We start from the raw sequence: 16,306 nt of genomic DNA on the forward strand, positions 1-16,306 counted from the left end.
TTGGAATGACATGAGTGTGAGTCATAATGATGAAATTTTCATTTTTGGGTGAACTAACCCTTTAAAGCCCGAATCACACATCACTTTTTTGCACAGTTGAACTCACAGCCGTTCATAGTATGATAGCCTGGGCAAACACGGGTGCTTGACAAATGCACACTAGAAAAATTAATCCTTGTCCAGTGTCCGCGCTTTTTCTCTCCAGAAGATATGACAAATTAATTAGTGCAATAAATAAATAAATAAATAAATAAATAAATAAATAAAAACAATTGTGCAGCTGCTTGTACTGTGCAGATTACGAAATTTTTGTCATGCACACTGCATGCATAGCCTAGTGTATGCGTAAAAGCCAAAGTATACATTAATCTTAAACAGACTAACTGATTATAGGACATTATCTGTGCAATTAGTCACATGGCATTCATGATCATTTGATTAAAAAAAAAAAAAAAAACAGAAAAGATGACAGATTTCTATTGTGGGGATCATGCACCAGCCAAGAAACTGCCATTAAGATGAATGCTAACCTCCTTGGCAAGCACACATTTATAGGGTCAGATGTGCAATAAAGATAAATGGGAAAACAAATACACGATAGATGAAGATACAAATTAACCTGCAGAAACATGAACAAACACTAGATTAATGCTGTAATTTATATTACTCTGTCATTGTACTATAACAATTATTACCCTTTCTGGTCAATTCTTCAGGCCATTAACTGCAGCAAAGACATCATAACCCATGGGCTCTGCTGTGCCGCTGTTATGCCACACATGTGCCTACAGTCTAATGATGCTTGGCGCACAAAAAAAAAAAAAAAAACTCAACCCCTATATTACATTTCCCATTTTAATAAGCCAGTTAATGAGTCGAAACAATGCAATTATCAATTCTGTGGAGCCATAGCGCCGCACAGTCTTAACAAAATGGAAACTACTCCTAAATATGCCATATTTTCACATTCTCAGCACTTTTCAATTAAAACCCTCTCAAATGCTTAAAGGGCAATTACTGGGGCAGATTACTGTGCAAAACGAGAGGAAGCTTCCCTCCAAATGTTGCTGGATTTGTTTAAAGCCACAAGAGCTTTCTCACCGAAACTGAGACTCATTAAACTTTTGTAATACGGGTTCTGTAATCTTGTAGCGCTATAAAAGTTAAGTGGATATTCTGGCCAGGCAGAGGTAAAGATGTACTGGGTGCAGTTAATAAAACATCAGTATGATGAATTATGAATAGCAGGTTTCAAACACACACTGAGCTACGCCATACATAATGAACTTGAGAAATTAGAAGCTTTCCAGCCATCTGATTGGACGTATTCTCCCTGCTTGTGACATTTGAAATATTATTCTGAAGTAGACTATAACTTACAACGTACATTGCAGTACAGCCAATGCACTTTAAAGATGCTAGTAAATTTCACAAGCAATTACAAGGAATGTCATGTAACCTTGAATTAAACATTAAATTGTGAAGTAGAAAAACTAAAATCATATTTTCTTGGAAAAACATCTCATGTTTTTAGACACTGGCAATACTCCAACAACACTGAAGTGTATTTTTTTTTCTCAAACTTTATGGAATTATGATAGTGTCAGACAAATGTGAGAGGAAAGAGATCAGTCTTTGGGATTTAATTGGTTTTGCTGACTTCTACTGCTGAATGGTGTGGCTTTTTAAAACTTGCGCCATCAAAGAGGATCAACAAAATCTTTCAAGATCCGACTGCAAAGGAGTTAGCAGTACATTCCATAACCAGATTAATTCCCACATTGTTTTTTCTCCCACCCCTGCCAAGATATTTACAAACAAGCTTCATAGTCCCATAGACTCGGCCAGGAAAGCTGCCGAAAGTGTGTTTCTTTTGTTTTTAACACCCTTAACCCTGTAAACTGTTGGAGAATTGCACTGGCAGCAAATCCTTCCTGGCACTTGGATCATCTTTGCCTTAATCAAACTTAGACCTACGACACCCTAATCATCAAAGCCCCTCTCTGTTCGGAGAATAAATACATCCCAGAATTCTTCACATTGCCTGAAACATCTTTGCCAGATGGTGCAGCCATGTTTTGTGAATTGGCACTGCAGCCTCACAGATTTGCATATCGCAGCTCAAGGAATGATAGTTGATCACTACACATTTATAATCCTTTTAAATAATAATTACTCCAGATTTGTTCAATTTGCTGGGAAACTGGAATTTCATTCAGGCCTCTGAAACATTAACTATTCATCTAAAATTCTAAGGATGTAGTTCACTAAACATTGCACCACTTTTGAGGATGGTACTTTATGTCAGTGCAAATACCTGCATCTTATTCATTAACATAAACAATTTAGTTTAGTGGGTGCCGTCGTCCTCAACATTTTAAATTAAATCACAGCTACTTTTAATGAAAATTAGGTTCATTATAGACTATGCTTCTTTTACAAAAAAGTGCCTGATGAAGCTTGTATTGCGCTATTACCAACAAATGATTAGACTAAGCTAGGTGTGAATACTATCATGTCTAGCTATCATGGCAATATATAACTGCTATCATGGTACACTACCAGTCAAAAATTTTCAACAGTAAGATTTTTAATGCTTTTTAAAGAATTCTCTTCTGCTCACCAAGCCTGCATTAATTTGAGCCAAAATACAGCAAAATCAGTAATATTGTAATATTTAAAATAACTGCTTTCTATTTGAATAAATCTTAAAATGTGATTTATTCCTGTGATCAAAACTAAATTTTCAGCATCATTACTCCAGTCTTCAGTGTCACATGATCCTTCATTCTAATATGCTGATTTGCTGTTCAACAAACATTTTTTATTATTATTCCCAATATTCAAAACAGCTGAGTACATTTTTTTTTTTTTCAGGATTCTTTGATGAATAGAAAGATCAAAAGATAATTTATCTGAAATAAAAAGCTTTTGTAACATTATACACTATACCATTCGAAAGCTTGGAGTCAGTGTGTGTGTGTGTATATATTATACCATTTTTTCTTTTTTCTTGCAAAATTGAACAACTATCTATATATATATATAGGTTAAAGTTAAATGAAAAAAAAAGTAGTTGTTCAATTTTGCAAGAAAAAAGAAAAAATGGTATAATGTACTGAATAAGTATTAACAGTAAAACTTTGTTTGAGGAGCTTTTTGACACAATCTAATTTAAATATCCAAGAAATACCATATAAATCACCATCAATAAATAAAATCATATATTTTGGCTATATTTTTTGCATTTTTATTTTTTAAAAGGGGTGCCTGAAAAACAAAAATCATCATAGAATCATTACAATTATTACTTTTTTACATTATTAAAAGGTAAAAACGAAAAGCATGGAAAATACTTCCAAGGTCAATTGAAAAAGAGGTTGTACCTGACACAGAATTAAAGGTATAATGTATTTAATGAAATCAGCTGTCTTGAGATGCTTTTGATACCATTTTTTAAGTCAGAAATTCAAAATATAAATGAAATCCCATCACAATCCTATAAGCAGGTGTGTAGGAATAAACAGAAGCAAACAGTCAAGCAAAAATATATGAATCCCACACACTGCTATAGCTTGCAAATCATATTTCAATGCAACGTTTCAGGCATGCAACCTTCATTTGGCATTGTTATCAAACAGGAAGTTACACACACACAAATTTAAAATACAAAGCAGCCAATGAAAGCACCATTACAACAAATAACAGCCAATAGGGGCAAAAAAGTGACAAAGTCAGAATTCATCATATTTTGAGAAAGACACAAGCTGCCTCTCATCAGGATCAGTATACGGATACCAATATATCTTTGTGAATTTGAACATCCGATTAGAGATGTCCTCTTTCTTTTTCTCTCTCCATATCTCTCTCTTTGTCTAGCACATATTATTGTCTGATTAAATTATACAGCTGAGAGCAATTAAAAATGAGCCCAGCAGGCTGCTGATGCTGCAGTGTGCAAATATCATCTCTTCTCTCAGGGAAAATGAAGACAGAGAATTGACATTAACAAAGTGCAGAACAAACACAAAATAAGCCAGAGACGGACAATACATGCAGCATCTCAAATACCACTGAATAAAAGAGACAAAATAATGAGGTAAAAATGGACAGGACAAAGGAAGTAGACTGGAAGAGCGAAAGTTTGTTTGTGAGTGAGAAAGAGACCACTGAAGTATTGCAATATTAGCTTAGCAAAATGCTAAAATCAAACTCTTTGAAATTAGTTGTGTTTTCTTTGCACTTTATGTGAGAAGTGCTATTTCAAAATGACAATTTGTTAGAAATGTAATAATATTTTTCAATATAATATCAATTTTGCCACTTGACAAAGGATTGAGATTTCGAAAGATAAAACCAAATAGTGTACTATATGTTATTCCTTACCATTTCAAATACAGTAACATTTATTATGATGAATGAATGTGTGATCTCTCACCTCATTGGTGGACAGAACCGAGTCCTCATCCAGGCTGAGAACTGCATCAGTTTTGATAGCTTGATGAGGGAAAAAACGTCCACTCATTGTCTGAGGGGAAATAAGAAGTGGCATTAATGATTCACAGATTTTCAGCACAGAATGTGGTTGAAATTTGTTAATTTACACCATTAGTTTTGGATTTGCATTTTTTTTTTTTTTACATTGTTCAGAAATGACAATGTATTTATTAATGAAACTTTACTTTGACACATCCTTGTCTATCATCGCCTACATTGCCTGAGACATCTGTTTGTGTCTTATCTGTTCATCAAGTCAAAGTCACAATAGTTGAACATCTGCCAAAGTACAATATGGTAATTTACACCTTGCGGTAGGAAAAAGGACATTAAATAAAATATTAAGAGGGTGAAACTTCAATGCCATTTGAGGTCATTGATCATCCACTTTAATGGTGGATTGCTGAATTGTGTGCTGTGTCTGCACACCTGTGCCAATTCAAGTGTTTGTAGTCTTTCAGGGTGCGAATGACAATTCGATAAGCCATTTGGCCCAAGAAATTACTCTTTTCTGGAAGATTGTATAGTTACAGCCTAGTATACACTACAGTATATAGTTTAGTTTCATACCCATAGACTATTGACTGTCCATATGATGCGAATTTCAGGGATCAGGGACACAAGTTTTTATGTGCCAAGAAACAAAGTCTTGCAAGGTATTTAAAGTTTTTACGATGAACACATCTGAGAAGAAACTAGTTAGTAGATTTGCCAATGAATAGAATCTTTTATTTAGAGTTTTGTATGAGGCAAATAAACAATAAGTACACTACTGCAGCAAAACTGTAAATTCTACTAATGTTTTCAGAGTAACGTCAATAAAATAATCAGTACTCATTACAGTTGGATGGATATTCTGTCTACAGTGTCAACACACATTTCTACTCCTTTTTTCTTTTTCAAAGGTTACTCAACAGAGTTCCCAATTGCAACCTGTTCATGTCGACATCTGCTTAATTTATTGTCAGATATTGTAGAGTTAGGTTTAGAATGTACGGCCTTTGACAACAACAACGTAAGATCAGATTGACCTGCACCCATTTTTGAGATCTAATTGAATGACTGTTTGCCAGACAGTCAGAAGTACTGAGAACAGGTTATTTATCACAGCAAAAGGGGTTGTCAATTGGATTTGATCTTCAAATATCTTACAGATTTTCTCTGAAGGTCCTGTTTATACTGCCAAGCTGTTGAGAGGTTGATTGGCCACAGAACACTGACATGTTTAGCGAACAGTGTGACTTTGTGATATCAGTGATAGAGAGAAGGGGGGCTGTTTTACCCATCATTTCCTATGTGATTAGCCATTCATCACTGCCACAGCACTGCAGAGAGATGATGACATAACATGGTGTACAAAGTCTTCTTCCACAGATTAAAAAAAAAAATCTGACAAGTTATGTCTACGAATGTTACATTCTGTCGACAAATGTTAGATTGTGCCGACATGCGCCAAAAATGTTAGATCAAATCTCCACACCAAGAATACTGGATTCATTCTCTTTATCAGGTCCCTTCAGAGGATATCTGTATTGTGTAGTATCCAAAACCAGTCAGCAAAGTTTTGTAAAATTCTGTCATCATTTACTCACCCTCATGCTATTTCATGATTTTCTTTTTTTCTGAGGAACACAAAAGAAGATTTTTTTTTTTTTAAATGTTAGTAACCAAACTGTTTTGGTTTAACTTCCATTGTATGGACAATCAGTTCTCAAAATATACCATATAGAGAAAAGTATTGGGGCATTACACCAAATTATTTTAAATACATAGACAAAATATGGAGTTGGTTCCCCCTTTGCAGCTATAACAACTTTAACTCTTCTTGATTTTGGAGCATTTCTGTTGGTAATGTTTGTCCATTCATCCAGCAGAGCATTTGTGAGGTCAGGCACTGGTGTTGGACGAGAAGGCCTGGCTCACAATCTTCATTCCAGTGTTTGATGGGGTTGAGGTTGTGACTCTACGTGGGCCAGTCGAGTTCTTCCACACCAAACTCATCCAGCCATGTCTTTATGGGCCTTGCTTTGTGCACTGGGGCACAGTAATGCTGGAATAGAAAAGGGACTTCTCCAAGCTGTTCCCACAATATTGGAAGCACATCATTCTCCAAAATGTCTTGGTATACTGAAGCATTAAGATTTCCCGTTAACACTTTATTTTGATGGTCCCTTTTGAACATTCTGTTGACACTAAGTAATGTTGCAACTACATGTCAACAAACTCTCATAAAAGTATTAGTAGACTGTTTACTTCATATCTACTAACTCCTTATTGTGTTGGTCTCCCAACAGATATTCTACTGACTATAAGTAACTTTGCAAGAACGTGTCAACTTAATCTAAACCTAACCCTACCAGTCAACTAATACACTACTAACACTCTAATGAGAGTCAGTAGAAATGTAGGTGCAACATTACTTATAGTCAATAGAATGTGTTAAAGGGACCATCAAAATAAAGTGAAACCGATTCCCCTTCACTGGAAGTAAGAGGCCTTTTCCAGCCCCTGTAATCCATCCCATACCATTATCCTTCCTTCACCAAACCTTACAGTGGGCACATTGCAGTCAGGCAGGTAATGTTCTCCTGACATCTGCCAAACTCATACTCACCTATCAGACTGCAAAACAGAGAAGAGTGCTTTGCCACTTTATAGATCAGGTTTCCACTGCTCCAGAGTCCAGTTGTGGCGTGCTTTACATTCAGTAACGAAGAAGAGTATCCTAATACTTTTGACTATACAGTGTATCTTCTTTTATGTTCCACAAGAAGAAAGTCATATAGATTTGGAATGAAATAAAGGTGAGTAAATGATGACAGAATTTTTAGTAAATGCTGAAACGGAATTAAAGGGGAATTGCTGCTTACATACCATTTGACTTCCATATTTTGACCTATTTCAGAGTGAAACAGGATTTTAAACAGAAAAAAGAAGAGCAGGACTTCATCCATCTGTCTGTTTTCGGGTGTTTTTGTTTGATGATTAGTGTGTGTGTGTTTGTGGCTTTTTATTTTAATGTAACGTGTGAGTTTTTTATGGTACATCTCTCTTTAAGTCAGTGTCATGTTTGATTTATTCCCAAAGTTTTGTTTTGGATTCTGTATCTTTTTCAGTCATCAAATAAATCTGCACTTTGGATCCCAACTTCTTCCTTACTTGATCCCATACCCAATTGTCTGTTTCAATCATGTTTTCTTTCTTTGTGTCCTGTTGTCTTGAGTATTATAAATTACTCTTTGTGTGCTGGTGTTGTGCCAGCAGCTTTTAAAATAGCTGCTGTTACCCCTATACCCAAAAAGACAAATACCGATTATGAAAACTTTAACAATTTTCATCCCATTTCCAATCTCCCTTTTCTTGCTAAAGTTTTGGAGCGAGTTGTTGCTACTCAGTTAATTTCACACTTAACTGAAAACAATCTATTTGAGCCTTTGCAGTCTGGCTTCCTTAAATATCATAGTGTTGAAACAGCATTGGTCAAGCCCACAAATGATCTGCTAATTGCCACAGATTCTGGTTGTCTTTTAGTTCTGATCCTTCTTGACCTCAGTGCCATTTTTGACACTGTAGATCATTCTCTTTTAATTGCTTGTTTAGAAACTGTTTTCGGGGTCTCTGGTACTGTACTTAATTGGTTTAAGTCATACCTTACAGATCGTAAGCAGTTTGTTACTATGGGTGGATTTTGGTGCTGTGAAATCTGGAGTCCCTCAGGGATAAATTTTGGGTCCCTTGCTTTTTAATATCTACATTTTCCCACATTTTTGTCAGCTCTTGAGATCTCTTGGTCTAAAATTTCATTTCTATGCAGATGACACTCAAGTTTACATACGCTCAAAACCTGATGATATTTTGCCTGTGAATTTTCTTTCTCAGTGTATTTCTAAGATGAAGGAATGGATGCGCAGAACAGTGAAAAGACTGAAATCATGCTTATCGGTTCACCCCACCAATTGCATAAAGCTGGAATGGTTTCTTTAATTGTTGATAATTCTATCATGGAATCTCGGCCAAAACTGAAAAATCTGGGGGTGATATTTGATTCTAGTCTAACATTTGCGCCTCATGTTCAGAATAGTGTTAAAACATCTTTTTTCATCTTAGAAATATTGCCAGATTACGTCCATTGCTGTCTTCCCCTCTTGCTGAGAAACTGATAAACAACTTTGTTTTCTCCCGAATTGACTATTGCAATGCTTTGTTGGCTGGGGTTTCAAAAGCTACCCTAAACAAATTGCAGGTCGTGCAGAATTCTGCTGCTAGAATCCTAACTAGAATTAGGATAAGTGATCATATCACTCCTATCTTGGAGTCTTTGCATTGGTGTCCTGTTAGGTTTAGGGTTGATTTTACAATTCTGATGCTTACTTACAAGGCTGTGCATGGTTTGGCACCCCAATATTTGTCAGAGCTTTAAACTCCATACACCTCAAGGCGTGACCTTCGTTCTTCTGAGACTGGTTTGTTAACTTTTCCATCAACCCGTTTAAGATCAATGGGTGATAGGACTTTTTCTTCTCTAGCTCCAAAACTGTGGAACTCCTATCGAAATAAGGCAAGCTAAATCTCTTAATATTTTTAAATCTCGCCTTAAAACTAATTTATTTAGGGTAGGTTTTACTTGAATTTTTATGTTATTTTTATATTATTTTTTAAAGTGTTTTGAATGCGTTTTCTTTCTATTTTGCTCATTTTGTATTTTTATATGGTGTATTTCAATGTTTTATTTGCTTATGTAAAGTGCTTTGAGAAGTAACATTTAAAGGCGCTATAGCAAATAAAGATTATCAACTTGCATGAGTGGATAAATGTTGAATATATAAAAGTGGGCATTGCATAACAAAACGGTCAATTGCTAGTTTTCTTGAACAATGCCTGAATAGCTGTATGTCCATTGGTTAACAATAGCCAATAAGCTACATGGCCATAGTGACATCAACAGAAAGGGAAAGTTGTCTCAGTGGCAGACCAAGTTACTAGTCTTGGTCTGGATCTGGCCTTGAAAGGTCTAATCCTACTCTGGTTCTTGACTCAAACTCTGCAAATAACCCACTGTGAGTCCAACTGCTTTTAATTAACAGCGCATTAGAAACGAACATTTCTGATATCATTTAGCAGTAGCTAAATGTGTTTCCCACAATCGATCCTCTGCACCATTAGGACAACACTGTTTTAATCCATTACAGTAAATGGAGGCTACAGGGGAAGTTCAAACCTAATTACAGTATTGACTCTTCATTAATACCTCTGAATAATTAATAAAACTGTTCATGTGAAAGGAGTCCGATTTTTAAAATCAAAATAACTCTACAAGCACCCCTGGTCCAGGGATGCATTCTCATTAGCATAACAAACTTTGAACCACCAGAGGGGCAAATATAGATTCAGGGAATATAATAAATTGACTGCTGAGATCTTAAATGTGTACAAACCATGTAAATCATTAAAGCATAGAATTATCTAGTAAATTTAATATTCAACTTTAAAATCCATCTTGCTTCAAATGGGAACAATAAGGCATGTAAAACATACTTTGTATAGTGAGTTTAAAAGATGCCCTGCCCTATTGACTTCCATTTTATGTGCATTATTTAAAAAAAAAAAAAAAAATACATTATTATACGTGACAGATGCTGTGACTGCAGTATGTAATATATGCATATCACTGCATTTATCATTCTGAGTCTTTTCTCATATATGTAGGGGTTCTGGAAAGGACTATGTAGTTATCTGGGAGGCCAGCTGTCTTTGTTGACACATGGCTCCTTCCTCTGATATCACTCCTTTTCCCTCAAGACATGCTTTATTTAACTGTAAAGCTCACATAATCTTCCACAGGGACTGTCTGCCCTTTACTGTCTCTCTCTGTTTCCTCGCCTCTTCTCTTGCATTATATATATTTTAGAGATGGTCAATATTACATATTTTTAAAAATAGACTAGCAGTTTTGTTGAATCCCTGAGACATTGGGTTGGTTTCAGGTTCACCTGACCCCGATTAGATACGTTTCTTAAGGAGCCTTTACATAAGACATGTCAAAAACAGCTGGGTGGAGTTCAGTAGAATGGAATGGAACACAACGGGGGATTTCAGGATACATTTTTAATGCGTTTTCTAAATGTAGTGCTTATGGCACACAAAAAAACCCACTCAAAATATGTCATGTTATGGCAGTATATAGAGTTGTAACACTAAAGACTTCACTGTTTTACTATGCAAACAGTTAAAGCACACCATTTAGCATGCTAATTTAAGCACTGCCGCTAAGTAAAACAATGCTAAAATCCAGTTTAGCCAGTAGCTTTCTTCACTGGTCTACTTCTGTGCCATGTGTATTTAAATGAAGTCATTATGATGCAAATGCACCTTCTTTCTATGTAAATATATTTATGCCTTTTTCCACAAAAGTCTGAGTAAAAGTCCACAAAAGTCTGAGTAAAGACGCTAACGTAGCATGACTAACAATAACAGCAACAAACTACTTCCAACAAGTAGCGCAACCAAACAACATGAGGCAATATTCACAAAAACATACTTACCTACGTAAATGTAGCAGGTTTAAAATGTCTAAAGTAAATAATTCCAGAAAAGAGGTTTGTTTGAATGGTTCATTTAAATAAATAATAATAAAAATCTTTTTACAGATTCGAGTCCCTCTACTGTTTTTAAGTTATGTAAATTACTGTTTTGGTTTAAGGCAGAATGAATGAACATTTTCCAAATACATGTTATGTATCTTAATGTGAATAATTCACCCGTGCATATGTTTCATTTTTTTTTCACCTCATAATTCCTAATCAAACTAATTAAGTCATAACTCAGTGTTCTCTCCAATAATTTCAGTTGCATACTTTCTAACAATTGAGTGTAAGCTTGCATTCAGATCTTCCTCAATTCAATAAACAACAGATGGATAGAAACAAGCCCATAGCCTACATTTAATTTTTTTTTTTCAGTTTCACTCATATGTAATGTGTAATACTCATCACAATATGAAGGAAAAGAGTAATTTAATTGGGATTTTAATTTACCGTTCAGGTTCATAGTTCTTGTTTTTGACAATTTATGACTGTGAATTAATTTATAATTTTATTTGATTTAATAATTATGTTTTTTTCACAACATTATATAGGATCATCAGTGTGGTTAGCTACTTTTGTCTGTAGTTTGTAATGTAGCAAATTACTTTTTCAAAATAGTAGGTTAACTGTAGTTTAACTAATGATTAGCTTGTAGCTTGGCAAGCTACACTTTTAAAAATAGTATACCAAATTGCAATAATGAATGCCAATAAGCAGACCCACTACACAAGTTGCTGTGCAAATTGTGTGCTATTTTTTTAGTTGATTTTATGCTAAAACTATGGAAGCTTATTTCCACCATGGAATAAAAAAGGTAATTATGACTTTTCGTCTCAAAATTCCAGTTTATGGGCCAGATTTACTAACAGCTTGTGCCAGCGCAAACTGTCTTTTGGCATGAAAATATTACTGTCAGGATTTACTAAAGATGTGCGGTGAAGAATTACTGTTGAAAAGGCGTGGACACAGTTATTTTTGCGCCTGACCTCATTGAATATGCACTTGTAGGAGTTTACCTTTCAAAATATATGGGAGGAGAGTATTAAAATGAATCAAGCAATGTGATTTAGTAATGTTTGCGCTCATAAAATTACTGGTATTTGAGCCATCATTTGCCCAAAAAAGCATATGCGCCTGTGTTGTAAGTAGATCACCTGCACCTGAATTGCATTGGCTCTGCTTATTTGCGACCACGTTAATTTTGCAATTAATCGATATGTAAAGATGTTGCGTCTGTGTTCTTTAATTTGCACGTTGTCAGTAAATAACCCGCAGAAATTTCCACGCCCATCAGCGCTGTTTTGGAATTGCACTCTCACACTAATTTGCCCTGTTTGCCCTACCTTTTATGTTTTTTTTTTTTTTTTTTATTCTGTGGCAAAAACAAACTTCCATATAAAACAACCTAGATAGCACATGCAAATAAACTGTGTATCAGCAAATGCACTTCATTTTCCCACAATTTGTCTTGTCTATCTTGTCTATCATTCTGTTCATGACATCAATCCTCAATAAGGATAAGAACACACACACACACACACACAAAACCGTCTCTGGGACGAACTCTATCTCTATCATGACCTCTAGAGATTGCACTTCTAGTGAAAACCAAGTTCATGCCTCTCTATTAAGCTTTTATCTCAGTATTAAACAACTCCAATTTATCTTAATCAGGACTCAGATAAAAGCGTGTTATGATTTGGATGTGGCGTTTGATAGCTTATTAGTCACAATATGATTTAATTTTGACAAATGGCTTTTGATTAAAACTTTGATTATCTATTTCACACTTGTTTGACACATTAATTCACACTCCTTTCAAAGTAAGTAGCTGCATTTTATTTAGAGCGCTGGACTGTGTTCGTTTTTCTGATCTACATGGTTTTGAAATCTGTGTTTGTAATTATTATCGCCAGTTATATCACCAAAGACTAAACTTGGACTAGGATTAGGCCAAAATTACTCTTGGATAGAAAGATGGAGAATGTAATATGTATTAAGGATGCACTGATACTGATACTGGTATCGGTATCGGGCCGATACTGAACTCCTGTACTCGTACTAGTTAAAATGCTAGGAACCAGCCCGGTCTCATGAAAATACGTATAAATATTACGCCAAAAAAACAAAACAAAAAACAAAACGAAAACTCGTGGTATTGATACGCAAAAACGGATTTTGGCGTGTCTATGCTACGCGCGTTTTTGGCGTGCATATAATACGCAGTTTTCGCGTACATATGATACGCATCTACACAACAACCCTAATCCTACCCATCACGTAGCATAGACACGCCAAAGTCCTTTTTTTGCGTATCAATACCACGAGTTTTCGTTTTTATTTGGCGTACTGTTATACGCACTTTCATGAGATCGGGTTGATTGAACGCGCGGCGAGTTCATCGACTGAATATCCCTTTCTCACAGACATCGCTGGAAAGTTTGTAGTTCGGTCGGATATGTCAAAAACAAGTAAGTAAAACAATGCACAAGTTAATTAATGGTAGGGAGGGAGGGAGAGAGAGAGAGCGTGCGCGCAGTTCTGTTGATCTGTGTGATCTTTATTGATGTTTGCTCACTTAGCACACGCATCATTTGGCTTAAAACTAAATCGACAATTTATAGGGGCATTCACTATAAACATAATTTATTTTCAACCTTAAGCATACACGACTTTCTGGCGAAAGTGAAATAGCAACCTGTGTGAAATGCGCAAGGCTGTACTGCACTTGTCCCTCTCATTCTGCACCAGTACAAATACGTGCACGCGCTGCGCATGTTTTGCTTGCTTCATGAGTGTTTCTGCATTATATGAGTGGTTTTGGAATATAAATCGCAGCACGTTTCAGATGAAAAAAACGCGACTTTTATTTCTGACAATATCACAGTTAGGAGATTTATAACGAGTGGTTCCCTGCATTATTACAGCAAAACACATGATTACAGTAGCCTACTAAACCACTGCAATGCAGCTGCAATGCTATTAAATTAAAGATGACGTACCATAGAGCAAAAAAACAAAAACAAAAACAAACAAACAAAATGAACAGTGAAAGTAACAAAAACTTGTAAAATACATTTTAATGGGCATAATTAAGTGTGAAAATAACCGAATGATATACAGTCAAAACAAATATTATTCAGACACCAGATATGATTTTTGATATTTTTTTTTACTAGTGGGTGCAGGACACTATAGTTCATTTAAATAAGTGAGGATGGCAAAATAAAGTAAACTGTGACATATTATAAACAAAAATTCTTCATACAGTGGACTACCAGTAAAATTGATACAAATTTGGGACCAAAAATTATTCAGACCGAGTCTGGGAAAAAATTGAAGTTCAGGTTTGCATGAACCTGGTTGACAGCATGCCCAGGAGACTACAGCCTGTCATTAAGGCTAAGGGTTGCCGAAAAAGTATTGATAGTTTAATAATAATAATAATAATAATTTTTGTTTGATTGTAATTCATTACATGCCTTTCTATCAAAGTTATCTGATATTATCAAGCTGAATTTGTTCTGACACAGTTTAACTCTGAATTTGTGTCATATTTTATTACCATTTTCTAAACTTTATCGAAAAACTGTGATAATGTGAGAAATGTTGAAGGTGTCTGAATAAATTTTGGTTTGACTGTATCTATTTGATAAATGAAGTTAACCAACTAACATTATACATACTATTTTGGTTTCTGTACCCAATATTTAAAAAATTTACAAATGCAATGATAATATCGGTACTCGGAATCAGCAAGTACCAAAAATAAAAGTATCGGTATCGGTGCATCCCTAATATTATATATATATATATATATATATATATATATATATATATATATATATATATATATATGTATATATCTTATGTACTTATGTACTATATAACATGTCTGGTTGCATTTTAAGCCTGGCCTATATTAATGTATGTACATACACTGTTATGATGCTTACACTGAAAAGCATATCTAGTACCTGTACATTATATTTAAATTGTATATAATATATCTGAATTAATGTTTTAGCTGAACTTAAGGTGCTTGGAATGGATTGAACTTTTTTAAACATATTTTCAATTTTCCACAAAGAAACAAACTAATTGGATGAATTGGATGGTTGGATTTATATCATCCAAATCTTCTAACACAACTTCCAAAAAGCACATACTGTATGAATCCTGTATATGGAGGCAAATCCATTAATGCAAATTCAAAAAGCTGTTAGCATCTTGATGAATGATACTCAGATCTGCCTGTCATGATGATGATAATTGAAATGTCAGTCTCATAATGAATCTCTTGAGATGATAAATTGTTATGTTGGGTCATTAATGTGTTTGTGTATCAGACCTTTACACTTCCCCCAATGGAAAGACATTTTAAGTGGTCTAGATGACCCTTGTACTTTCCCCTTTGGCATTTATTGTGTCTGACTTGATCCCATAGCCAGAATTTTGACTAGTATCAGTATAATGTCTGGTCCAATTTTCCAGTCCACTCTTTCCAAGAATGTATTTTTACATGTTATTTTAGTGGCTGGAAATAGTTCAATAACAGATATGATTCTAACTATCTTTCAGAGATCCAATGCCACTAACCCGGTAAACTTTAATAGATGTTTGTGAAAAGGATGGTAGGGGTGTTTAGGAAACATATAGATACCTTGTATACTGTATGTATATATAGGTAACATTTTGATTTACATCATGCCTGAAGGTTTATTTATTCTCTGCACATATACTGAAGAAATAGTGCATCTCCAAGGTAACATATGCAGAGATTATTAAGGTTGCTATGGCAGACATGCAGAGCTGATAGAACCACCTTACAATATATAACAGGCTTTAGTAAACCTGCATTTGATACTCAATTTGAAAATGCTATATTTTTATTTGGATGTTGACCAATGAGCAACAAATAGAATCCAGTGCATAATATGACTGTCTAATGCCACATATCTACAAACCAAATTACATTTATTCTCTAGATAAATGTAGTTGAATTATCATAGGCTTTACTGAGATACTCATCTCAGTGTGTTTTTAAGGCACAGTACAATAACAAATTGTCAAGTTGATTTATGAGAAATGTGCTCACAAATAAATGCTTTGCTGTGTGAAATTATGGGGTGCTGTGATTATTTTGGATGTGTTCCATGCTCCACTTAAATTACATGTGCAAACAACCTGAAGCATAACAACTAAATTATGAAATCAGTGAGTGT

At 34.9% G+C, this 16,306-nt stretch overlaps 1 protein-coding gene across 2 annotated transcripts in view; it reads right to left on the reverse strand.

Moving 5' to 3' along the window:
• The window catches only part of LOC131527582 (exostosin-1), a 354,500-nt gene that overhangs the window by 28,828 nt on the left and 309,366 nt on the right, over positions 1-16,306 (reverse strand). For both annotated transcript variants that reach the window (XR_009267686.1, XM_058756794.1), the window contains exon 9: positions 4,439-4,528. Coding sequence is in view for 1 of the 2 variants with exons in the window: in XM_058756794.1 (XP_058612777.1) it covers positions 4,439-4,528 (90 nt within the window). In the remaining variant the exon portion in view is untranslated. The remainder of the gene's footprint in view (positions 1-4,438; positions 4,529-16,306) is intronic.

This window comes from Onychostoma macrolepis, chromosome 20 (genome assembly GCF_012432095.1).
Source record: "Onychostoma macrolepis isolate SWU-2019 chromosome 20, ASM1243209v1, whole genome shotgun sequence".
NCBI lineage: Eukaryota > Metazoa > Chordata > Actinopteri > Cypriniformes > Cyprinidae > Onychostoma > Onychostoma macrolepis.